Source organism: Poecile atricapillus, chromosome 3 (genome assembly GCF_030490865.1).
Source record: "Poecile atricapillus isolate bPoeAtr1 chromosome 3, bPoeAtr1.hap1, whole genome shotgun sequence".
Taxonomy (NCBI): domain Eukaryota; kingdom Metazoa; phylum Chordata; class Aves; order Passeriformes; family Paridae; genus Poecile; species Poecile atricapillus.
The window spans coordinates 33382317-33410190 of record NC_081251.1 but is presented as its reverse complement, the minus strand read 5'-3'; the positions used below and the strand labels follow the sequence as shown (position 1 = coordinate 33410190).

The 27874-nt window shown below is 38.4% G+C and overlaps 1 protein-coding gene across 2 annotated transcripts in view; it reads right to left on the bottom strand.

Annotated features, from left to right (window-relative positions):
- Positions 1-24727, bottom strand: part of BCKDHB (branched chain keto acid dehydrogenase E1 subunit beta) — a 107855-nt gene extending 83128 nt beyond the window's left edge. Inside the window, exons 1-5 of one of the 2 annotated variants that reach the window (XM_058834733.1) lie at positions 24558-24727; positions 21977-22054; positions 19326-19394; positions 1059-1192; positions 231-386 (exon numbers count right to left, since the gene is read on the bottom strand). In XM_058834733.1, coding sequence (XP_058690716.1) covers positions 231-386; positions 1059-1192; positions 19326-19394; positions 21977-22054; positions 24558-24693 — 573 coding nt within the window. In that variant the 5' untranslated portion in view covers positions 24694-24727. The remainder of the gene's footprint in view (positions 1-230; positions 387-1058; positions 1193-19325; positions 19395-21976; positions 22055-24557) is intronic. The other variant, XM_058834732.1, reaches the window with a different exon arrangement.
- Between the last annotated feature and the right edge of the window lie 3147 nt (positions 24728-27874).

Below are 27874 nucleotides of genomic sequence, written 5' to 3'. Positions count from 1 at the left end.
ATGTATACTAAAGATTGCTTCAATAATGGCTATAAATTCTCAAACATTTAACACCGTCTAGGTTTTCTAAAAGTTTTTAATTAGCATATTCAGATATTTTGTTGTGGATTGACACCCACTCTTCCCCCTGCCTGCACCCAGACTCATAGCAAGTCAGGTCCTTTATAAAACAAACAAACAAACAAACAAAAAAAAAAAAATTCATCTTCATAAAGTAAGAGTTACTATACCTTTATTCCTGGACAGTGAGCAAAAAAGGCTTCTGGACTCTGAGAGTGATATAATGCACCATGACCCACACAGCCCCAGGGTGCTCTAATGGTGAGGTTTCCACAATTGAACAGATCTCCAGAGCGGTAACGGTATTTTGCTGCTTCATTAACAATCTGGGAAGATTTATATACAAAAGTAACATTCAGTCCAACACCTCTAGTTATGCATCGAGACACTTCAATACATGCAATATAATTACATCATCTGTTTCATTCATGGGATTCAGAGGATGAAATTAAAAGCAAAGGAATACTGTAAAAGACAAACATTTTCCAAGGCAAATAAACCAATAATTTATTGTGTTCAAGTTAGATGTCTAAGCTTCAGGGGTAGCCCTATAACCCAGTTGTTTCCTCATTCTGTACTGTCAATCAGCCAGTCCAGATCTGTACTTTGCCCTGTGGACACATGGCCAGCTGCAGCTGTATGCAGAAATGAGACTGTGTCCAGAAGACACAGGCTGTTGAATTTATGGCTGCTGAAGCCAACATGGCCACAAAATCAAAAAATAAAACAAACAGACATTTACCTCAAACCAGATCTTTAATTTCCATTATTTAATAAGCCTTCAAATAAGCCTTGATACAGTTTAATGTTTACAGTACAGTACTAGCACTGTTTGCAGTTTACGCCTGTTTACCTAAAGCATGCATAAATATTAGTAATACAGCTGTGGTTATATTTGCAAAAATGACATATTCAAACCAAGTACTAATGCTAACAGAAGAGTAATTTAAACTGTTCTAAGATTTCTTTTAACCACTCTCAAATTTATTAGTACTAACCTGATCAAATGCTGGAAAAATGTAATCTGCAAACTGAATTTCTGCAATGGCTGTAGCACCTGTAACAGCAATTCCAATACCAAAGCCAACAATTCCTTGTTCACATAAAGGGGTGTTGAAAACTCTGTCTTTACCTATATATAAAAAAAAAAAAAAACAACAACACACAATTCCTTTAATACAACCAGCTCTAAGTGGAAAATAATGTCCCAGAAATATTTTACTTATAAACAAGTCACTTGCAATTAAGCACATGGCTCTTTAGATGGGTTTTTTTAGGTGCAGCAGTAATAACTATCCATTACAGGTACAGATAATTTAACTTGCAACAACACCAAGGAAGAAAAGGAGAAACTCAACGAAAGCTAAGAACAGTTTCCGTAACTTACAACATTCTTAACACTGGAAGGAATATTTGTTCTGACACATTCACATTTAAACATGCACACCCTCATGCTTATATAGGAGTAAACAATACTTACAAGCATACTTGAAAGCTTACAATAAATGTTGTTTCTTCCGTTTTTTTCCAGGCACTGACAAGTAAATGTCCCTACTCAAAGGCAGACAGATGTCCAGGAGCACCTGTACAAAAGCATACTGCCTCTTGTCCACACTCCCCATCAGCAGTGCCTATTCTCACCACTCTCCTCTCCCAAGGTAAGGAAGGCCACATTTATACAATCTACTTTGTCTTCAAAGAACTGAAGCACCTGCTACAAACTCAAAACATTTGATTTCATCTCTTCCCTATGGGAGTGCAAAAGTCCTGACATGTTTCTGTGCCACAGCACTTTCAGATCCCAAATACACATCAATCTAATAGATGGTTGCACACAAAATTGTTCAGTTCATAAAATTAAAAACAAGGAGTGGAAGGGAGAGGAAGCACCACTACAATATCCTCTATAAGACATATTTACAATATTTGCCAGCAGTACTTTTCTGCCAAGGGAGTACAGCAGAAAAATCTCAGTCAGATATTAAATCTTCCCTTTAGAACACTGGATAGACAGTAGGTTTCTATAGGAATCCATCACGCATGAAAATGCCAAGACTTCAAACTGGATGGAAAAAATGTGCACAATGCACACCAGTGGCTATGAAATAAATTAAACAATAACAAAATAACCATGAAACAACTAACCAAAAAACCAGACTAAACTAATAAGTGGGAAAGCTGCTACTAGGAGGACTTCTAATTTCAGTATTTTTAAGTTTAACTATAAAAAGGAAAGCTAATAAAAGTTTTCAGAAAGGGATGATTAGGGAAAAACCACTGTCCAAGGCTGTACTTGCAATATACTGAAGGGAGGTATGATTTACAAATCCTTAAAGGACACATCTTTCATTTTCACACATCACCCAGCATACCAGTGTCAGCCCTTGTATCCTGTCCATATGCACGTGTGTATGTATATATACCAGTGAATATGCTTTTGGCTCTCCCTCTGCCTGCCTCTTTTTTTTCTCCCCTCTACCAGGAGCATTCATTTAGAGCAAAAAGTAAAAAAAAGAAATGCCATCAAATGATACTACAATGTTGGTGGTGTCAGTGAGGCTACACCAGCCAAAACCAAGTCCAAAGAGCTGCCACGAGTGCAGGAAGCACCATGATTTCTCATACAAGACAATGGAAACAAAGATAATCCAAGATTATTTTTTCCCCTAGAGGGACTCTTTACTGTGTAAATTGTTCTCATTCCTGAAGAAGCTGTAATCTCAGTTCCTTTACTGCATCCTCCAGTGCACTCTCCACTGACAGACATCATGGCCAAAAAAAGAGGAAAATATACTTCCTGTGCAAATGTGTAGCTGGCCCAGGCCTTACCACCACAACTGTGAAGGTGCAGAAGCTCTGTACCCATATCAGTCTGTAGCACCATAAACACCTGGCAAACACTTCCTTGCCTCCCTTTTATTTATCTAGCATACCTTTTATTTATCTAGCATTAGCCATCTTGATTCCCTTCTCTTTCACTGACACAATTTTTATTTACAAACAAATCTTATTTTAATAAACTAAAAATGGATTAACATTATGAAGACGTATGGCAATGTTGGTAATTTTCTTTCCTACTTTCTACTTTCCTGCTTCTAATAAGTCCATTGGCAGATCACTGTTTTTCACTTCACCTGCTTACAGGATATTTTGATCTAAGACTTACAGCTTACGTAACCTTATTCTTTATTAACAGATTTTTCAGAGTACACTGAAATAGCCTAATACACGGGTTCCATGAATAAATAACCCTCACACAAAAACTGAAATGTATTTGAACAGTCCTATAAAATGAGCTTTTAACTAATAATTGGTACAAACTTTAAAATTTCAGTTCTTTAATATCAGTTTAGGGTTGTGAATTAATTTAAAAGCACGTTGGCTCCACCACATTAGTATGTAACTATAATTCAAAATCTAAAATACATCCTAATAAAACTTGCTGAAACACTATTGAGATATTAAATGACAGGCATCATGCTGCTATCAATGGAGGATGATTAAATAAATTAAGTGAAAATCAATTAAATCAAAAGTAAAATGTAACGAGACAGCTGTAATGTGAGGAGTGTGAAGCACCTAATTTGGAGTTTCAGAACTAAAGCTACAATTCTGAAGCACCACGACTTAGAAAAGAGTGAGCTAGGGAACTCATTAATGAAGTTTATTACTCAGGAATGGTTTTGACTATAGCATTAAAATAATAATACTGACCACAAAACCAAATCCTAAAGCACTTTATGATATATTAGATTGGAAAACAACATCAGGTAGAGTTTTGACGGGTAGGGCTTTCCTTATAAAATCTAGCCCCTTAGGACAAAAAGACATAGGCACTGTTAGGATAAAACAAATTTATTAATTTCCCCAAACATTAAAAATTGTATGGTGTTGCTTTAACCTTCTATTTTATTGATACAGTATGAAAATCATTACTAAAACTAACACAAAATATTTAAATATTTAGCATTTAAATGCATTGAGCCTATGTCTTTTTATCTATTTTATTTCACATTTTCTTATTTTTCACTTTTTTTCAAAATGTGAAAAGAAAGCCCATTTTGATAAACAGTCATTCACATGACCCTCTGCAAACCACCTAAGTCAGATTTCAGCTGAAATCTGACTGAAGCAGACAAAAAATACAAAGATGCTTAGTGTTTCCATATTTCACTTCCTTACCAACAAAGAAACACTTCCTAAAATGTGCTGTTTTCCTACAATTTGTGTATCAGCCACAAAGGTCGAAACAAACTAACACCAACTCAAGGAGGTGATTTGTCAGTCTAGGTGGAAATGGCACCTGTACATCTTCTGAAGCCAGGTGTTGTGTCAGCCTCTGCAGGAAGTCATTACACTGCTGTGCATTTCAATTAACCTGCCTGGCTTTATAAACACCCCTGGTTTCAGCCATCTGAACAGGTCAGTGCACTTTGCCAGCTACTGAGGGAAGCGATATGGCAAACTGGGAGGGTTATGTGAAAAAAAAAAAAAAGGATGATTCTTCTCATTTCTCCATCCCAGTAACTCAGGAGTAAGACTAGATGCATGTTAAGGAAGTGGAAAAACACTCTAGAAGTCTTCTCTGAGAAGAAAAATCTGAAATTATGAAGAACAAACTTTAAAGAAAAAAGCAATACTTGGTTCAATTTTACTTAAATAAAACAGGAGTGATCTTTGTCATTTTCAGAACAAAGAGTATGAACACTGATGTTCAAATTACCACTGACCCTTTGTGTAAGAGACAACAGCTTTAAGGCAGTCTCACAGTCATCTTCTCACTCGCCAGGAATAAAGAGTTTCATAGCAACCTAACAGAAAATGTTTACAGACATTTGTAGTCAATTATTGTGCATTAATGTTTTGGCTGCTTCATCTTTATTTGTTCCAATCCATCAGGAAAAAAGTATTTCAGATTTCAGTAACTGCACAGAGTCATGTTCCTGTCTTAATTTAACTTCAAAAAAATGAGCTATTCAAACAATATTAAATCTCCTATAATGTTAACACACCACCCAATGCTCCAACTCTGAGTAATTTCATATCACTCTGCATGAGTCCACCCTGGACTGTTTGGGTGGCTTAGGGAGTACTGCTGGTGATTTAGCCAAAGGAAAACTCTCCTTTGTTTTCAAAATACTTCCGTGTCACTGGTGTTAAAAAATGTGTAATGCATCTTAAAAGATGTTGGTACTGAGCAGAATTAACAATATACATGGACAACATTTTATTTGTCCCAATGATCTTACTGACTTCCATTTAAGACATCCATTAGAAGTCAAACAGAAAAGTCTGAGAAGCTGAATATATTAGGAGTTCAACTGAAGCAGTCAGACTGCACATGAAGAAAAGACTGGAAAGAAAAGGAAGCCCCAGCAGATGAGCTTTTTTGCTACTCACGAGGGACTTGGTGTAGAAAATTCAAAAATTAGTTACTGATTTACCATCAGTCCTGCCTTTAAAGACCCTTTTTAACATTAAAACATCTAGGATTTTTCACAGATGTAGTTCTACATCAGTTTACTAATTGTATTTCTTAACACAATTAACACAATCTATTAAACATTTAAGCTTTCTTGGTACCACCATCCCTTTTAAGCCCCATTTTACAACTACAAGACACTTGTAGCCTTCCATTTCTCTGACATTATACAAGAAGGCAGGCCAAACAGGAAATAAATTTGGTAAACTTATACTCAGCTCTTTTAGAGTTACAAGGTTAACACAAAGTAATTCTAACTTATTGGTTTGAATCATTTTGTTCTACCATTTTTTATACTGATAACCTGTTGCAGTGTGTTTCTTGTTAATGGTATGTTCTGTTATTACCTAAGTTGATGGTTTGGTCCAAATGAGACCCTCCCACCTCATGTTGTCAATCTACCCTGAGTCTCCCGTCAATCTGTCTTAAACCCACCGCATTCCTCTTCTGAAATCCCCTAAACTTCGACGCTTGATTAGTCCATGTGACCCAACCTTCCCCCCTCTACCTCCCTCATTGGATGATGATTTTGTGAACCCTGCCTTTTACCCTCCCCAGGATATCTCTGATTAGCTGATGCTTTGTACCCTCCCTTTGAACCGCCTCCTTATTTCAGCTGCTGCATGCTCACATTTGCTGTCTTTTGCCCCCAAGATCTCCCAAAACAATAAATCCTCTATTATCTCATGCAAAAGACCTCCCTCTCGTCCTTGTCTCCTCAGAGCACAGACTGACAGCCAAAAAGCCATATAGCAAGTGCTCTAGTCACACCTCGGGGGTGTGACCCACTCCTGGAGCAGGCAGAAGTGATAGAGACAGATAAGCTCCGGCGAGATGCGATAATAAACTAGTCAGAGTTTTTCAGCTTTTAAAAACTAGGCCCTGTTGCTCTAAAGGGAATACCAGTAAATATACATTAGCTTTACAGCTGAATATAGACATTTCAAACCTAATTCTCCAAAGCAGAGCTTCAGGTTCACTGACACAGAGACAGTTTAACTCTCAGTCTTGAAACCTGGCACACTAACACGCTCTGTTGTTTAAAAAGCTGCTTTTTCCAGAACTATCCATGCTAAAATACATTATTTCACCTAACTGATGAAAAGTGATTATGTGAAATGAAAACAATTTCATACTCAAGTAGGTTTTAACTTCTGAAGATGACTTTTACCTATTGTACACAGAATAACAACTGACAAAATTTAACTATACTTCTCTCCTGCTCTTCCCCAACCAGGTATCCTGCAAAAGCCAAGAACATTTGTGTGTGCCCAAACATTCTTAACAGGCTTCAAGGACCCAGCCACACCTCTGGCATAACTCAGCCAACCCCAGAGCTGAGTAAACTCAGCCCTCAGTAAACTCAGTGTACAGTCTCAAGTCAAGTGCAGCCAGTTGGGTCTGTTAATAGCAGAAATACATGTATCCACACACACAGTGTATACACTGCCCTCAAAACAATTTCAGTGTTACTTTGAAGTTTGATTATTTAGCAACTAAGTACATGGCATTCCCATTAAATTTTCCATAAATATTCCAAAAAGATACATTATGGCAGTAAGATACAAAAGTTAGTAAAAAAGAAAACATACTGCCAAAATCTGTGAGCAACTGACAACAGGGTCAGAAATGAGATTTGCATGCTCTAAACTAAATTAGCTTCTTCCTACTCTGCTGCTGCAAAATCCGCTATCATGCTCTATCCTCCAACAAAGGAGCTGGCTTCTTATTCTAGTTTTAGACAGAAGTTTTTAAACAGAAGTTTTAAAGATCAAATTACAGATAAGTCTTTCTTACTTGGTTTCACTTGTTCATAGGAGTCTTAATTATGCCTCATTTGGGGGGAAAAAAGAAAATCCCACAAAAAAATGCATCCTTCTGAACCACTTGTCACCACTGTGCTGCCCAAAGCAAAGCACACCTGTTCTGCCTGACAACTGGTTAGAACAGGAATTTTTTACAGGTTTATCATATATGTCACTGACATAACCAACACTTCAGAAAATCACTTCAAGTAATCTGGAAATCAGGAACAGCTGAAGGGTATATTTTCCTTTTAAGTCTTCCCAGTTGCTAAATCATACATTTGAAGAAACACAAATATTTGAACTAGTAGTTTCAGCTCAATGTGTTCTCAACAAGTCATTCTTTGACCCAAGACAATGCATTTTTCTTCTAAGAGCTTATTAGATCACAACTACACTTTCAACTCTTCTCCCCCAAGATTCCCTCAGGAGAAAAGCATATTTATTGCATTTTCATTTAACCTTCACTCTCAAAGACTACAAATAATACTGGAGTCAGGAGAACTGCTGAAGTACAAAGAAAAGGTCCTACCATGGACAGGGAGTAATCTCCTCCATTACCCAGAAATTCTTACAACCTACACAATTACCAAATTTCAGGTTTGGAAAGAAAAGTTTCTAACAAAATTTAGTAAATTCTAAGCTCATAGCATGAATATAATATTAAGACTGTCCTTGTCAGGCTTACAAATTTTTGGATTAGAAAGGACCCAGAAAAACTCCACCTCTGCTTTCCTGAAGCAAAGAGTAAAGATTGCATTTTTAGCCCTCTCCCCCAGTTCAGATTTCCTGTCATTTGTGACAAGCTAGCAGCCACCAAAAGCTAAAGAATAAACTAAAAATATTAAAATATATTATGTAATTCTCTCCCTTTCTCAGGGAAGTAGTGGGAGGAGTTGGGGGAAGTTAATGTAAAGCTTCAGCTTTAGCTTTGAATGCTGGTAACCTTGCAAGGCATTTAATCCTCCCACAATGGAAGAGCAGCTAAGCAGTAGTATGAACAGGGGGAAGAGCAGATTCTTTTCAGGTACACAGTGTCAAGTGAAAGAATGATTCAAAAAAGTAAACTAATTATATTAAAGAAAAAATTCTCACTATGACAGTAGTTACATGCTGGAATAAGCTGTTCCAAGAGGTTGTAGAAGCTCCTGCCTTGGACATGTTCAAAATTCACCTGGACAAGACCACAGGCAACCTAAACTCAACTCCATGTTGAGTACTGGTTTGAAACAGATGACTTTCAAGGTCTTCTCCTTACAGCCCTCCATGGTTTATTAACAGCCGCAAGCAGGGCTACATGCTGACTGCCAAACTTTTTCTGCCTGTCCTTTTTACCTGGCTTGCTGATGGAAGCATTTCCTGACATCGACAAAATAGTACTCATTCAGATCCACACTCTTAGGAAAACATTTAAAAAGCAGCGCACATCTCAGATTTCCTCATCAGAATTTCTTTTTACTTTTCTAAGGGACTCTTGGAGGAAGAGGAGGTGAAAGAGTATTTTTGATCTAATGAGCTCTTGGAAGGAAAATGCATCATATTGAGTAAGAGAATGACTTATTGAGAACACTTTGAGCTGGAACTGCTAGTTCAAGCATTCATGCAGGCTGCCCACTTCACACTGAAATCCTCCTCATCATCTGGCTCATATAACCAGTTGCAGCCTAAATAAAAAAAGAACAATGTATAACTGGACAAAGCATTCAAATACTCCTCCAGCTATGATTAATAACATTCTTTTGTCAACTACAAAAAAATTTGCTGTTTGAGAAGCACACTTGCAGAAAAGCAAAACTGACATACAGTTTGACATGAGAAGGTACGCCAGATGACAGAGTGCTTACTTGCAAAAATGTGCTCCAAAACTGATATCTACCAAATACCTATATGTGGGTATAAGCAGAGGACAACACACCAGCCTAAATTACAAGGCTTAGGTCAGTTCCATGCATTTTCACATCATCTGCAACATGACATGAAATGACAGCAATCCAACAGGAAACACAGAACAGTTGTCAAAGCTAAGTATCGCAACCTGTTAATGAAAATTCTGCTGTAATATGCTCCGTACACCATCTGGATGACAAATCAAGGAGTAGGTAAGAATGTCAAATACAAGTTACCCTCTCTCACATTCCTCAATATCAATACAAACATAGTAGTGTAGATGTATTTTATAGTAAATGTGAAAGCATGCTGGATCTATCTGGAATTGTGAAGCAAGTATTCTCAACTCAAGAGCAAGGATCTTATGCTGCTGTAGAGTACTGAGGAGCAAAGAGCTCAGTGCTAGTAACCTGCTGTGTAATGAAAACCATCTTACAAATCTCACTGGTAACCATGCCTGTCCCCTTATAATGCAAAGCATCTGCATGAGAAAAATTAATAAATTAGTCTATACTTGGTGCTTCTATCTAAGTGTGAAAAACCTGTGACAGGTTTTGAGGATTTAATGTTTCTGCAAAATAAAGAGAGATATTTTATAATAAATATTTAAAGGATCATATTATATATATATAAAATATAATAATAAAAATAATTAATAATAAATAATAAAATATTGTATTATATAATAAATTACTAGCATGTCATGTCAACCTGGTCACTGGAAGATGGCTCTGACTCAAGTCAAAGTAAGATTAACCCCCACCTTAAAGTGCTTCTGCTGCGAATCTTCTCAGACAATTCCCAGATTTGGATATTCATCTTGATTTTTTACACACTTTTAGGCTTCAAGCAAATTACTTCCAAGAAACCTCTGAGAGTTTTATTCCCTGTAGTACCTTCTTAAATTGAAATTACCACGCTCTTACCACCAGAGGGTGTAGAGTAGAAAATCAGAGTAGAAAAAACAGCACACATATTGAATTAACCCCACTTGAAGAGTGGGATAAATAAAGATACAAATGGAACAGAGGGAATCACAGGACTAACCAAAGAAATTGAGAATCACTTAATTCCACCAAAGGAATGGCAAAAACATAAAGAGATATGTCTAAAAGAAAGTACACAAAATGTGCTTGCAGACCTGGTATTATTAATACAGACTGCAAAGACTAGTTATGCTCATTTGGGGTCTTTAATCCACAAAGTTTCATCCTCCTTAACATGATATTATCAAAATATTGTTTTTATATGTTTCACTGCAAGTACTTTCTGAAGTGGAAAATTCCATTTTTATGAAGTTCAGCAGCACATACTTTTTTACCAGCAATGTATCTTGAAATATCTTAAAAATGTGAGAACAGCTTTCTTAAGCTCTGCACTGAGTATCAAGTTCTATATTAAAAAATAAATTCCTTATCGTTCCCTCTAACCGGTTTACAACATAGGAAAAGAAACATAATAAATATTAGTAAGCCCCAAGTAAACAATACACAGTTTTCACACCAGGCACACTATCAGAATAATTAAAAAGAAAAGGAAAACTAAAATAAAAGCTACTTAGCTCTGACAGAGACTGACTTTTATCATTATCCCACAGATAGAAAAGGTGTAAGAAGTACCCACTACATTTTACCAGTTTTCCAAATACCTTTTCTTCTTTTTCTAACTGTAAATCTTCAAAAAAGAATTGCCTATTTAAGATGAAAATGAACAAAATGTACTATTGTGTAATGAGTCCGGAACACGTTCTCCAGATGTTACTGTTCAAAGACATTTATATAAATCAGAACAAATCCAGGTCTTGCCAAACTGTTCTGGAAGAACCAGGCAAGCAAGCTGCAGAATGCTCCACTTAAATCTATCCACAAAGAAATGACAATAACCAAACCCCAGGCTATTTAGGTTTTACTCAATGTATACACAAGTAGTCATTCTGAATTCTGAATAAAATATTCCACCCTTAGCTTATGTCCATGATGAACTCCTTCCTTCTACCACATGGAATGTTTTAGGAAGGACCAGGACCTCTGCCAAAGAAGCACCATGTTTCTCCAGCAAGCTTGCAGTCTGCTTTTGAAGCATCGAGATAATATTTTTCTATCTACTTATACAGTAAAGCCCTAACACTTATGCTACTTTAGGCTGAGTTTTTCCTCTGCCTCATAATAGCATATGGTTATGTTCTAAAAGAATGTAAAAGACACCATGATTATAGATAAAAAATTCCACATAAAAACTTTGGAGTGTCTTCCCACCTGCTGAATTAAGGCCCAACTACTAGTAGCTTTCAGGAGGCAGAACACACTACCTTAATATATTACATTATAGCCCATCCAAATTGTGTTCTTGTATTTCTTACCTTTGCACTGTAGCATTTTGGACCACAAGAAAAATCAGAACAACCCAGAATCTCTACTGACAGATCTCTGTTCCCTTACCAATAACATTAAGCATAGTCTACACAATAAAAAATGTCCTGAAATCATTGACAAAAATATTTACAATATAAACATTTTTAAGTATTGGATGTATTTTGGAGGCTAACTATCAGAATATTTTTTAAAACAACTCTATACCATATATACCTCTAGTAGCTCAGCTTCTAAAGGTTCTCCCATCATTCCATACTATGAAAAGCCATGAGGACATTAAGCAGTTTTTGCAAACACATCCAAACTTCAGCCAACAACCCTCACCAAACACCATCTCAACATGGGGACAACTCTATCTCCTCACCCATGTTTTCCTCCATTGGCTTTTCACTTAAAACACAGAACTTGCTTTCAGGAGTTTTCTACAGCTAAAGCTCACAGAATAACATTGTGCTCAAGTAAATACTTATCTTCAAAGAATGAGTATTTTTTAGAAAAGCTGGTGTCCCTTGGGCATGGCTAGGTACAGCCATCTCCTGGCCAAATAAACAAAGACTCATGAATTAGTTTACTGGACTATAAATAAACGATTCATTCACTGAGAATGAAGTGTTCCCTGAAAACTCACACAGGTGTTTACACCTTAGGCATAAGATCTACAGAATAACAACCAGGGATTACAGTGGATCAAGTGTTATAAATAAACATTGCTGCAAGACAAGCTAGCATTATCATGGGATGTAACAACAGAGAGCTGTAAGCAACCAGTTTTTACATAGTAAAACATGAGAGTAAAGTACCCAGTTTTGGATGCCCTACATCCTCCAGCTGCAGAACCAGAGTTAAGAGAAAATGGATCAATAAAAAAAAGCTTCAAACCATAACAATAATCCTGCACTCGGACCATGTGTGTAGGAAAGCCAGAGAAACTTCACCACTGAAGGCTAAAAACAGCCTTTGTCAGCTGATCTGTCCCAAAACATACCCTGTGCTTCAGAGAGAAAATTCTGTAAGGCAGACAGTAAGGAAAGGAAAACAAATATGGAAGTGATAAATAAAATAAATTTTAAAGTATCCAGCTGATTGCTAATGGGGCTAGGTCATCCTGACATAAGAAACATAAGGATACTATTTTCTTTCACAGCTACAACTGTGGTTTGATATGTAGTTCAGTCACTCGCTTTCTGATGTGTTTGAAATTTGCCACAGGGGATATTTCTGATTCAACACTCTCTATTCTAACAGGATTCAATACAAGTGTTACCTCCTCTCCTGATGTTCCTTTTCTCCCTGTGATTTATCAATTTGCAAGAAAATATCCTGAACTGATTGGATAGACAGAAATTACTGTTTACAATCTGCTACCCATTTATTTTACACTTTTTTTTTAAATATGGTTTGGATGAAAATAATCCTAGCAACTATATCTACACTTCTAGTTGCATCAAAATAGTAACAACAGTAATAAAGCACAGGAAGGACTATATATAAAACGATCCTATAAGTTTGAAAATATTAAGGAAAAAAGACAATTAAATTTCAAGTTACTTGTGCATACTCCTTCTACTCTATATGGTAAAACTGTAAAATGAGTAAAGAGAAAACAAAATAAAGCTGCTTATTACACATTTACTACTATCTGCATGTATTAATGTCTCTAGCCATGTGAGTGACTCAGAATTACCTAAGAGGAAATGATCTGAGATTGATTTTGTTCTGTCCTAGGTACGTATAGAAGTGACACACAGTTGTTCTCACTGAGTTTCATTTTATCAAGTGTCCACCCAGTTAAAAAGCAATTAGTGGCTGTGCAGCAGTAATTAGAAAAAAAACTGGGGACTAAATCAGGCCACAAACTGACAGCCAACACTGCATTGCTAATAAGGACAGCAAACATCACTCTAGAACATTTCAGCAATGTTACACAGAAACCTTGGGAAAGGCACTTTGTTCTAATTGACTGTGCTTGAGGGTACCACCAGCTGCTGTGGGCAGTACGTCTCTGTGTGCACTGACAAACAAAAGGAGGGAAACAGCAATAACAGAGACCAAACAGAACAGACTAAAAATAAAAAGCCATGAGTCAAAAACCCTCCAATCAGTGATAGGACATTAATCCAGAAAGGAAGAAACCTATCTTCCTCTTGTTCACTCTGGGATCACACAGAGGATCCCAAACAGCGACAAATTAATCACATGAGCAAAAGACAAATTCATTCCAAAACATTTCAAAAGAACAACTTCTGAAAAAAGCATTTCTGCTGTATTACCACAAAGATCAGCTTTGGTATCTCAGTCAATTCTTTGTGGAGTAAATTCAGAACTCCCTAGAGAGCATTAGGCCAAGTCTCTTATACCCTGGGCAAGCATTTTCTTCTGGTAGGAGATACCACAGTGACATCCTCCTGGAATTCAGAGAATCTTTGAAATAAAAACTTTCATTCAAAGTATGCACACTCTACCTGCATTTGCAAATAGTTGAAAGGGAATTAAATGGCATTATTCAGGAATTCTCTACTGAAAAGCAGAAGACTCATTTACACTACTCTTTCAGTCAAAAAAAAATTTTCAATAGCTCAAAAACTTAGAAAACAATCTATTCAGGCCTGCAGACACTGGGAATCTAACTTACAGTCACCTAGACTCCCATGATGGCAAATAGGACATTCCATGACAAGGAACTGCAGGCTGCTGCACAAAAGGTAATTAAGCGGAACCTCAAAAAGTTTGTAAACTTCATCTGTAAAGGTTAACATATAAACCCAAAAAAAAGTCAGCCTCTACCCAAGCACTGCTATGAAAAGACCTGCCAAACTCACCTTTCTTCTGTTGGACTCTCAGAGTTCTGAGCAAGGACTGGTCCTTTTCCACATTCTCAATACATCAAAATATTGAGCTCTGAAGTAGTCAGAAAGCTCTTGATCCTTACCCTCGCTAAGGACAATCTTTTGACGTGGCACCAGGTGCACATTAGATTTTCCCTTCAAATGCAGGCCAGAATGGCACGACAGACAAATCACTACAGAGGCCAAATCACCACAGAGGCACTTACAGATAAGGAAGCCCTCAAGCTATAGGTGTTTGGAGGATGGCAGAAAGAACATTCAAACTATTATATATATATATATATATATATATTTCCCTGTTTATGTAATTTTCATTTCTTGGCCACAGTAGGATAGAGAGGTGTGTTTTTTTGGAGTTACATAAAAAAAACCTACTCTAGCATTCTTTTGAGTGACATTCCTTGTTAATCACTATTTCTGCCATTCTTGTTTCTCAGTCTTCACTTCTGTCCACTTTCTCCATTTTTACTATGTTTTTTCCTCCCATTTCTTTACCTACTATCATCTAATTGCCACCTCTGATCTCCTCTATATTTCTGTGATGTGGATGACATGAACTTTACATGTTGCAACTTCATTTTACACTTCAGCCAGAGCAACAGGACATGTACTCCCACTCCAAGATCATTGTTTCAAATCCATTTGCAGATTCAAACACAAATGGATAGCATTTTCTCAGAAGAATAGGAATAATAATGTACTTCCCTTTAAAAAAAATAAAAGTTAAAAAATGTTTACACACATTACCTAGGCTGTAAAAATAAAATAAGCGGTTTACACCACACTGTTCTAAGGACAGGAAATACCTCCAGAGAGCAGGAACAGTAGGCATTCCTTATTTTGATAAAGATACTCTAGAGTTTAGAGGATGTAACTTCTGCAAAATGGTGACAATCAAAAACCTGTCAGAGGGCGATGAGGAAGGAGATAAGAAATAAAACACTAATATGCCTTCCCATGTACCAGAGCAGAGGGAAGGAACAAAGGAAAAAAATTGTACAACACTTATTTCCCTTACCTGAAAGGAGCATTTTGCATAAATATTTCAGAAAGTCTACTCATTTTCAGAATTATACAGTGACAGACTTTTAAACATTCAATTCAATGCCAGAAAACTGGAATAATGTATTTCAGACCTTTACATAAGGTGTATAGGAACAAACATACTATCTTTAGTCATACTGTCATGGAAATGAAACTTCTACACACTGACTTATTTGCATACAATTTCTTAATTGAGTATTTTTAAACAAAATTCCTGGTAGCATGTTAAAAATTAATCTGATCAAAAGGTTGTATTTATTTCCTTAAAAAGTCGATGAGCTTTCCTTCACTTACTGATACATGCCTCTGGCTGTGTTTATACAACATAACACTGCACTGGGAAAAAAAAAAAAAAAAAAGAAGCAGCTTTTATATTTAATGACCATTTTATTCTAAAAGCAAACTTCTTTTCTGCCTCTCCAGAGAAAGTTCAGTAACATTCTGGACAGCAACCAACATCTCTATAATACTACTACTGAGTATTAATATATTAAATTCTTCCTACTATAATATTAGATGATATTTAGACCTTGACCTCCATGAAAGTGCTCAAAAATGAACTATCAAATTGTATCAAAATAGCTTACAGGCATAGACTGCCACCTAGTGATTTTAATTATCTACAAGAAAAAAGAAATTAAACAAATGAAACAAAAATCAGCCTCTCTCTTCCAGGATAGGAGAAAAAAAAACATTCATTCCTTCATACTTTATATCAACATATAGAAACAACTTCATATTGTATTACTTGCATCCCCTATTATAATTTGACAGGAAATTTATGAGGAGAATGGGGAAACAGTCAGTAAGTGTATGTAATCTTCCTCATAAGATTCATCAGGTTGGTTGGTTGTCACTTCCATCTGGAAATTCTCCTTATTTTACCCAGTCTAGCCTTTTCATAAAACAAGCATTCCCTCTAGAATTTATTTAATCTCTGAGACCACACTGATAGGCAGGCACATGTTTTCTACTGAATTTCACTATCAGTGAAGAAAGAAGCTGAGTTACCCATGTCCTCTTATCTGCCTTACAAAATTCAATTTCCATTTTGTAAGTGAGTCCTAAATTCGGGACATTATCTTCACACACTCTTTCTGTTCAAACTTGTATTTCAGATATTGTCTTTCATTTAATTATGGGCACCTCAGCAGCATCATAAAGAACTTTTATTTTTCCTGTGTATTGGGTTTGTATGGCCAGCTTTTGATAGAAGGGGAAGGAGCTAAATGGGTAGTTTCTGTGAGAAGCTGCCAGAAACCTCCCCTATGTCCAACAGAGCCAATGTCAGTGGGCTTCAGGACAGACCCACCTCTGGCCAAGGACAAGTCCATCAATAATGCTCTGAAATAACATATTTAAGAAGGAAACCAAAAAAAAAAAACCAGCACAGGCACAGGCTGGTGCAGCCCATGGTGAAGTACCTGTGATCCTATACCCACGGAGGTCGCAGAGATCCACCTGCAGCCCCTGAAGGAACCATGTCAGAGCAGGTGGATGTCCAAAAAAAAAGGCTGTAATCCCATGGGAAGCCTGCACTGGAGCAGGCTCGCAGCAGGACCTGTGGCCCTGTGGAGAGAAGAGCTCATATCGGAGTAGCTCTGCTGGCAGAGTTTGTGACCTCATGTGGGACCCATGCTGGAGCAGCCTGTTCCTGAAGGACTGCACCTTGTGGAAAGGGCCCACACTGGAGCCATTCATGAAGAACTGCAGCCCAAGGGAAGGAATCATGCTGGAGAAGTTTATGGAGAACTGTCTCCCATGGGAGAGACTCCACATTGCAGCAGGGAAAGTACTCCCTCTCCATGAGGAAGAAGCAGTGGCAGAGACAACAAGTGATGAACTGACCATAGCTCCAATTCTCAGTCTCCCTGTGCCACTGGTGGGGAGGAGGAGGCAGAGAAACAAGAGTGAAGTTAAGCCCAGAAAGGAGGGAGGGGTAGGAGGGAACGTGTTTTTAATATGTGTTTTATTTCACATTATCCTACTCTTATTTTGTTTAGTAATAAATTCAATGGATTTCTGTACGTCTGTTTTGCCCATGACAGTAATCAGTTTGTGACCTCTCCATATCCTTGTATCAACTCATGAGCCTCTCATTACATTTTCTCTCCCACATCCACTTGAGGGGAGTGATAGAGCAGCTTTGGTGGGTACTGGCCTCCAGCCAGGGTCAAACCACCACATCAAGTCATGCCTTCTCCACCTCCTTCTCTCTCAATCACTATCAACACCGTCCGTTCACTTTCCACCTAGACCTAAACACCAGAAGCTGTAAAACAAACTTTTTATTAATGTAGGAAAACAGCAAAAAGTTTTTCAAATTTTTCCTTCTCTTCTAGCTGACACACTTTAACAAGTATAATCTTTGCAATGGTCTGAATTAAAGTGAAGAGACACCTTCCTACCTTGTTAATCTCATCTTATCAGCACTTCATATACTTAGCCATTTTACTTTACAATCACCTGAAACACTTCTTATGTTTTTCCTCATAAAATCTATCCTCTTATTTACCCTGAAGAAGTCAGTACTCTGTTTGAGCAAATGGCAATACTAGTTTCATTAGTTCTTGTTTAATGTTCATATAAGTACTTCCCCAATTCTCATGTTCCCTCTCACGCTTTAAAGGAGTTCTTTCTAAATATTCCTGAAGTCACATCATAGCTTCCTCAAAAATCTCATGAAAAATCTTCATTATCATACCCATGAAATAAACCTGATTCTAGCTAGGCTGCTAATGTGTTGTGACTGTTGGTTATCATCCTGATTTGCACAGTTAGTGTAAACAGTGCTTTGCACTTCCTCAACAGACCCCCTGTGCTCTGTCAGGGCTGTCACAGAGTCTTTGACCAGCACTGGCATGTTGGAATACACTACCAATAAAATGCTGCTGCAAAGATTAAATAATCTCTTTCCTTTGTTCCAATAGTATATGACTGTCTTACATCAAAAAAACCCATCAAATGACCCTCAAAGCACCACCTAACAATATAAAGTTTGTCCCTTCTGTCTTTTAAACTGGAGATGCTCACTAAAACCCAAGAAGGTTGCTTATGCAACTATCTGCTGCTGTTACTTATTTCCCAAACAACACCCTCTGTTGCCTATGTTCCCAGCAACTGGTTGCAGTCTCAGAGGCCTGGTTTTCATATGGAGTCTCGTACACACAGTCAATATATCACACCGGTTACAGAACTGTAACTCAGTCTCAAAAAGCAGCATTAAAGGTCATGGCTAACAGAAGTTCTATCCAAATTATTTGAACATTAACATGTAAACCAGAGGGCAAGAGAACATCCATAAAACAATTCAAGCAGAGAAGCAAGACTGCAAAATATGGTTGCATTTCTGAAACTTCTTAGAAGTATAGTCTTTATCCTCTCCCTTTTTTGGTTTACTCACAAAAAGGTGGATCTTTGTTCCTCAAGATGGCTGTAACACATCTTTGTTACCATTAAATAGAGTTAATCACTTGCAGCAAAAGGTCCAGCTCATCTTTGTACCTTGTCGAAAGTAAGCTGCTGAAACTAATTATCTTCTAACCTCTTCTTCTCCCTAATAGCCCAGTGGGGAGTAGTGACTGCAGTAGGGGAGTAGCAATTGCCAAATTAAAAGTTGTATCATAGTACTGTCTCCACTACCAGCTTCCAAGACCTGTAAAATGCTCTACACTAATCAGCCTGCCATACACGAAACATTGATTTTACGTTTTTTTAGCATTGAAGTAACAGCTCTTCACACAGCAAAATAAGTAAAAAAAAAAAAAAAAAAAAAAAAAAAGCAGAGATGATAAAATGAATCTGATGTCAGATTTATAAATTAACTTACCATACTTGTCTCGCAAGCCAACTGTACATCTGAAGACTCCACCAAAGGCCACGTCTTCACCAAATACAACTGAAAATAAGAACAGGGGAGGCTAACATTACTCCAACACGTCTTACACCTTTAAACAATCACATTTCAAAGGCTTTTATATGAGACACTAACAAAAGTAACTCCTAGCATTTCATTCAAACTTCAAGATTTATCTAGATCTAAATATTTCTCATGCACAGCCTGACTATAACAAATGAAGAACCAAGATTAATGAGAAATCAGAACATCAACACAGCTGTCTCAAAACAGAATTCATTAAACTGATTCTGTTAGGCTTTCATTAGCTATCAATTTTTTTGAAATATCCTATAATAATACAGTGTCTAAAATTGAGTAAAATTCCAAAAAGCAATTACATTCAGTCACTAAAGAGTCACTGAAATTAAGCCTTCTGCTTCATTCATAACCATTTGCATTCTTCATCCACAGTTTTCAATAAATATAGTGTTTTAAAAAACATCACATTGAAGTTTTTTTCAAAATATCAATCGAATATGAAATGTCAAGCCTTCTCCATAGATACTTGCCAGACCCCTGAAACTCAGTGACTTCAAAGGAACTCCTTTACAGAAAAGATGACTATTAAATAACTAGGACAGTTCTCAGTATTTAACACTACTATTCTTGCAGTGAATAAAGTTTTATCACTAAAAGTATTTGCCTTTTAAAATTAGCTTCATATCAACTAATCTGTTCAGGCTTTTTTCTTTGCATTTAGGGAATGGTTATGTCTAATTTTTCTTAAAACAGTTATCTGTTTCACAGAAACAAGTATTTCCTATTTAAATTTTTAAGCATGTAAGATGTGCAGCAATATCACCAACAGATGCTTCTATGAACCAGGATCAGTTCTGATTATTCCCCAATTCTTCGATATTCTCCATATTCTAAAGGACACAAAGTAAAAAGTTAACCTTCTTGCCTTTCAAATACTATTCTTAATTAAATAAAATAAATTTCTGATTGAAATCACAAAAAGGGATTAGCATACTTGTGCTAATCACACCAATACCACCATTTAAAGAAATACAACTTCTATAAAGATGTAAAAAGAATGCACTCATGGAGTGTATGACTGAACTATGTCCCTAGATCACTTCTCTAATTTTTAACAATAATTTGGGTGGGATTTTATGTACTTAAAATCATTTTAAGTCCTTTCTGTTACCATATGGCTCTTTACTTTTGAGCCAGCTGGCATCTACATAAAGTATTCCCATTTAATGCTGGTATACACAAACTGGAATGGATTTACTCATTCAGTTCAGCCACTGAAATATATTTTCCTGGAGAGATTCTAATTCTCATCAACACAAGTATGAGGATTTCCACACATATTTGCTCGATTCCATACAACTAAAAACATATGAAGGACATGTTTTCTATTGCAAAAAGTCCTAATTAATTCAGTAAGTGCAGTGATTCTGAGAACTCACATCTGGACTGTAGAACTCCAATATGGTCCTGCAAAGGGCTATACAAAGACTATGCCCTGCAAAGTTGAGGAGCAAGACTGGAACCTTAGGGCAACTGGTTCTCTAAAGGCACAAGACTATATATGAAGGTAGGTTCCTTCCGGCTGGACTAACATTCTACTTGCTTTCATATGGCTGATTCTAGAGAAATGGTAATAAAATCTGTTCTTGGCCCTAATTCACCCTCACTTGTCTAAATTTAATCTAATCTCTAAGTTTAATCTAATCAAGGTGCATGTAAAACAGCTGAGATTGAGAGTGAATGTATACAGGCATAGTACTGGACAGACAACATGGAATTTGTCCCAAAAGATAAGACAATTAGTCAGACTTTAGGTTGAGCAGTGATTCAAGTGCCAAAAAGGGCTACTAACATACTAAAAAGAAAACCCAAAATTACACAAGATGATGCAGCCTTTGAAGCTGTGTTCATGGGAAGCATCTCTCAGATATCTGGCCATCATGCCTTTGTTTGGACAACAGAAGCAAAAGACCTCTTGTTATGTATAAGAATCAAAAGTGGAGTAAATAATTTTGTGCAATAGTTCAGGATAAGCCTTTTATATCTCACCATAATGAAGTAGCATCTTCCAAGTTATGGGTTATCCAGACTGCAAAAGCCTAGCAAATCTAACACTGCCTATGCACAATAATGAACAGAAATCAATAAAGCTATAAATTAATTTTGGAGGGCAGGGAAGAAAGCAGAATGTATAGAGCGAGGAATATATGGTCTCTAAAAGAAATAACAGTTTTAGGGAACAGAAAGTTTAAGAAATTCAAAAGTAATGTTTACATTTTTAAAACTCCTACCAGCAGGACTCAAGCTGCCCTCAAGGACAGTTCTCATCAGTTATACTTTAAGCATATTAAATAATGTATCTTCTGTCCTCACTTTCAAGTGAAATACACAGAGCTAATACAGAAGATACAACTGTTCCTTAGACCATATAATCCATTAGTAATTCGTTAAAGCAACACATATTTAAGATTTGAGATCAAAGTGTAGAAGTAACTTATTAGAAAACTTTAAAGGCCATGAGAAATACATTAAATATTGTACACAGATAGGCAATTCAAACCACAATTTATATAAAACAAAACACATCAGCAAGTATAAGGTACCTGCAGTTGGATCTTTGGCTAAAGCATTGTCCAAGGCACTTGTTATGGATTGGAAGAGATTCATCTTCTGAGTTTGCCCTGTGTGAAAGCAATGATTCCGCAATTTAATTTGGTTCAAAACACAAAGTACATTAGGAAACACTGGTGCAAAACATGTCTAAAAACTCAAAAACTTAACCACCAAAAACAAGATCCCTCTTAGGAATACCCAAGATTAATTTACTGACTAAACTTAAATTATGGGATGGATGAGACTGAGCATTGTATACTTGGCCTTCCCAAGAACAATAATTCTACTTCAAATTATTTTTTTTCAAAAACCTATGCTCTTGCCTAGAGCAAATGCAGCTTTGCAATGCTCAGTCAAACACTGGGAACAATGCTTTCCTTTTTAAAGGAAGAAACCAATGCATTATTGTTTTGAGGACTGGGATCCCCCCACCCTCCTGCTAAAATTCAGTGAAGCTTACTTTATCATTCTTAAATCATATTTTTTTAAGCTCCAGCCTTTCCCATTTACAGACATCTATGATTATCAGACATTTTCTACACCACTGTCCTGCTCTCTGCACTGCCACTGAACAGACACTATTAAGTGTCTGAAGCATCAAGTCCATCCTTCAAAGAAATAAACTTGGTGCTGAAATAAAGAAAGCTGTTTAATTCAAACCAAGGCTACCAGAGTTCCCTTCTTCATTCCAGCACTGCAGGGAAAAATAAGGAGGCCTGAAAGCAAAGATGGGCCAAAACAAAACCCTAGTCCTCACTACTGTGACCAGTTCAGATTCTCCAAGCAAATAAAATAACTCTTAGAAGAAACCAAGTAAGAAATTGCTAGGCTTACATTTGGTAGCTCATTAACTGGCAAAACCTCTTAAGTCATGACTAGAAGCTACAGTCCAGGAGAATGCTACCTACCAACACATACAGCATGTAAAATTAAATAAATTAATAAGATAGTTAGATGAAGATGACACACAAACAGGTGTTAGAATTCAGAAAGGAGAACTACATTCTTTTTCCAGTAGTTACAGTACTGCTCAACAAATGTTCAGCTTCCCTTTCTTCTAAATAGCTAATTACTGTTAGTATTTTTTGTTAGACTCATGTCACACCACACCTGATTAGCTGAGTAGCTGCATTCCTACACATTCCTGTGCTTGGTAACTTCACTTGTTAAACCTTACATAGCCCTTTATGGATAGGAAAATATAAAAAAAATAAAAATTATGGGAATTGTTCAAGTTATATAAACGCCCTAATGAACAAAATTTACAAATTCAAGAGAAGAAAAGCAGGGGAACAGCAGCTATTTCTCTCTTTCCCTAGTCATCCACATTAGTACTTAGGTTATCTTCTCTACAAGATAAGATCCTGCCAGTATTTGATATAAATAAATGGTTATTACTTAAGCTACCATCAGAAACTCCTCACCATGATAGTTCTAACCTGCTTCTCTTGCTTATAACACAGGCCTTTCTATCAGCCCCACAGAGGAAAGGTGGAACTAATTATGCCTTTTAGATCTGAACTGTGAAGTTATAAAAGCAATATCTCAACAATATCAGGATCAGTACTGCCATAATTTTATTTCACGTCCACTACTTTTTGCAGAATTTCAAAGCATATTTAACAGGGAATTCGTTTTCTATTAATTAAATGGCAATAACTAGCATGCCACACCAGAGTTTCTTCACATGATCTCTAGGAGGGACATGCCATAGACAAGCTTCACCTTGTGAAGGCATCTCAGACGCCTGTACATCTTTATCACTAACAGAAAAGGTAGAGAAAACTCTGCATCTGTTTGTCACAAAGATGCAACACCAAGGTATCCAACCAAGTAACAAGTTTTCTAGAGCATAGTGCGGTTCACATGATAGAAACAGCTGTTCTGCAGCTGGCAGGCTTCTTCCAGGAGAGCTCGGCACTAGCCATCTGCAGGAATGCGTTTCAGAAATAAAAGTCAAGCGCCATGCGCTGTTCATTTCCAAGTTATCCGTGTTTACTCTCAAACACGTGACCACGAGGATGACCTCGAACCTCTCAGGGGACAGCAGGCTTTATTCGTGACAGGTTTATTATCACACTCGTGACCTAAGCATGCAATACAAAATCCAGGATAAATGTGAAGTCAGTAAGTGACTGCTAGAAGCTTTTGGTACAGGGCAGAGGCCGAGGATGGCCTTGCGGGTCTGAGCACGGGACGGGCCCATCTGCCGCACCTCTGGCTCTGACAGCCCAAAACACTCCACCAGCCTACCGTCGAGGGGCGTGCGGCAGCCCCTGCCCCGCCAGCGACCCACAGGGCCCTTCCCACCCACAGAGCAGGATTTCTAGGGGACAACCCCCGTGTGGAAGTGCCGAGGACACAGCGGGGTCACGCGGCCGTGCGCATGCCTCCGCCGCCCGGGGTCCGACTCGCAGCGCACAACGGGTGCTCGGCGGCTCCTGCCTGCCTCCCTCCCATCCCGGACGAGGCTGCTGGCGCCAAGAAGGCGGGGGCAATAGGGCGGACCCGGCAGCAGAGCGAGGTTGAGGCCGGCCTGCGGGATGGACCCCGGCCCAGCCGCGCTCTCACCGTACTCGCTGGGCGCCGGGTCCGGCTGGAAAGCGAAGTGCGCGGCGGCCCGGCGGGGCGCGCCCGGCAGCGGGGCCAGGCGGCCCCAGAGCCCGGCGGGGAGCGCGGCGCGCAGCGCCCGCCCCGCCGCCGCCATCGCCGCGATGCCGGGCCCTCCGCCGCCAGCAGGTTCTAAAGAGGCGGGGTCCCGAGCCGGCCTCCCATTGGCCAGCGCCGCCGGGGCACGGACCAATCAGCTGCGGCTCCGCGGTGGGTGGAGGAGTCGGGGCGCGGGGAGGGAGTTTGCGGAGGGCGCGCGGAGGGCGCGGCCTGGGGGGCGGGGCACGCGAACGCGCGCGGCGCGCGGCAGCGAGCGGGGGCGCGCTGGCCCGGTGCGCCCTCACGGCCACAGGGACAGGGACAGCCACGGGTGCAACCACCGGGATAGCCAGAGGTGCCGTCGTAGGCGCGGCCACAAGCCCTGGCCACAGCCATAGGCACAGGCGCAGCCGTGGCCGCAGATATAGGCACGGCCACAGGGGGCCTCGCCGCACACTCGGTGCTGTCACAGTCGCAGCTGAAACCAAAGGCTTCACCTCTCCCCTTAAAACTCTTTTCTTTCACTGCAGGGGTTGTCGTGTCACCACGGTAGGATCGACAAATCCTCGACTGATTTGTCTTGGAAGGGACCTTAGAGATGATCTAGTTCCAGCTGCCTTGCCAGCGGCAGGGACGCCTTTCACCAGGCGAGGTTGCTCGGAGCCCATCCCACCTGGCCTTGAACACTTCCCGGGGTGGGCCATCCGCCGCTTCTCTGGGCCACCTGTTCCAGCGCCTCACCGTTCTTGCAGTCAAGAGTTCCTTACCTAAGAGTTTCTTAACCGAGTCTTACCGTTTGAAACAGTTCCCCCTTGTCCTGTCACTATATGCCCTTGTAAACTCTCAATCTTTCTTCAAGGTTCCCAAGTATCTGAAATCCTCAAATTCTACCCCAGCAGCTGCCCAGAAGGGTACAAAGAATTCATAGACCTGCAGATAAAACGTGTTCCACTCTGTCTCTCAAAACCCCTTTCAACTGCCCATCCAACCTGGCTCTCAGTCTTACTTTAAATTACTTTTTTGCAAGGTCTTTCCTTCCAAACGCTCTTGCTCCCACCTTTGTTACATTATTTTATCGAAATTATGATCTTTCATATGCACATATTTTCTCTGTCAGGTTTTATAAAAGCATTCTTTCTAATGTTCTTCACACCAAATTGACCACCTCACATTCCTTCCGTCATCCATGTGAATCTTCTTGGTCTACTTTTGCAGCCTCCATTTCTTCTCTGTACACCCATCTTTGTCTCCAGATCAATACTTTCACTTTTGTCAGTGCTTCAGATCTTATCCCTGTGCATGCCTCTTCATCAGGCCCTTTCATGCAGCCTCCAACATGTGACAAGCTTTGAATTGTACTTCCCTGCCTGTTTTGATATTATCTGTAAGACCAACAGTGCTGCTTAGCATTTTTACTTTTCTCCAAGACCTCTAACTCAAAACCATGCCTTAAAGAAAAGGGCTAGAAAATAGCATGACATCATAAATGGCATCACCTCTTTCAAATGAGAGGGCTCATATGTAACCTTGTGTGGGCAGGACCTAGTTTAAATACAGGAATATGAGATTTCATATCTAAAAAAAATATTAATAACTCTTATGATTAGATTTTTTTTCTGTCTGAGTTCCAAGTCATTCCAGAATATCCCTATAATGACCACAGTTCTTTCACTGAGGACTATTGTTTCATTATGTATTTTTTTCATGTTGATGTAGAATTTCTTAATCATTAAGATTGTACAAAATTAAAGGCGTAATCCTGCTAACTGGGGAGACCATCCACTTACTCTTTAACATGACCTTTATCCTTAGAGACTGCTGAAAAAATAGTGAAATTTTGAGTGATTGATCATGTGATCAAACAAGTTTGAACATATCCCAGTGTATGCCAGGGAAACAAGGCACTATTTAAGTTTCTAAAAGGGGTGAGAATTTTAACAAATTATAGAAAAGCCATCTTTACAAAGAACAAGGATGTCCTGGGGTGACATCCCTAATTTGCCCTAAACTAGGACAAATGAGTATAAATGTCAAATGTTGAGGTTGCTTCCAACTTCAACTGAAGGCAGCACATGGATGTTTAAAAAAGTTTAGTACCTGGAAAACATCATAACCATCAAGTGATATATAATCGTGTAATATGTATTGCGAATAGTGGAAGATATTACAAATATCCAAGTTTACTATTCAAATAATTGTGTTTCTTTCAGAAAGCAATGTATCTGAGTAGGAGGAATTTAGCTATCTTTCACATCATTGTGGCAAGATCTGCAAAACTTAAAAATGGAGAGCAATAGTATAGAAAGGACTTAATTTCATGTGAGTCTGTCATCTATTACTAATACGTCAGTTGTTGGATCTATGAATTGCTAAATTCATACTGTAAACTGTAAGATATATTCTGCTTATGTACAGTTAGTATACTGTGACTCTTGTCTCCTATACCTGGTGCTACATGGACCTTGAAAAGGAAAAGAATGGTCATGTGGCCCAGTATCCTACAGAATAAGTTATAGCATTTATGATGGAAGGGTGGAAAGAAGAAATATCTTCCATTCAACTGCTAGTCAGACCTAGGTAAAAGAGAAAAAAGTATCTGGAGATATGTTAACACCTAAATTGTTGATGCCTTTTGAGTACAGAAGATAGTTTGTCCACATGGCCTTAGACATTTGCGCTGTTAAAAAAAATAATAAATAAATAAAACGGGGAAATCAAAGAGGTTTATCCAAATGTGCATTGGCTGAACAATATTTTGGTGGAGTTTAGTCCCAGCATTTATGTCTTTCCAGCTCTGATTGGGTAATAATTATATCCATGTTGTTGCTGGTGTATGTTATGGTATTCCAGCAACTTCAATTAGATTTTGAAGACATTTTTCTCTTTTGGAAGTTGTTCAGTCACTTAGGGTCACTTCTGTTAAATCTGTACAGCAGACATTTAAGAGCTGAAATCAGCTGCATATCCCATCTGTGTGTATTAGTCATTTTGCACATCCTTAGTATTGTTGACAACCATTAAAAAACTCTGGCGGGGATTTCTATTATTTGTGAATAATCATGCAAAGCAATTAATGAGGATCTGATGATGATTGCAGACCCTACTGACACAGACCAGATTATGCCCATATTTATGCCAGCATCAATCAGATTTAACTCCTTTGAAGTCCATGTTGTTGCCTCTGATTGACATGCATCTAATTGTGAGCAAACTGCAGTATTGGATTTGGACATAAACAT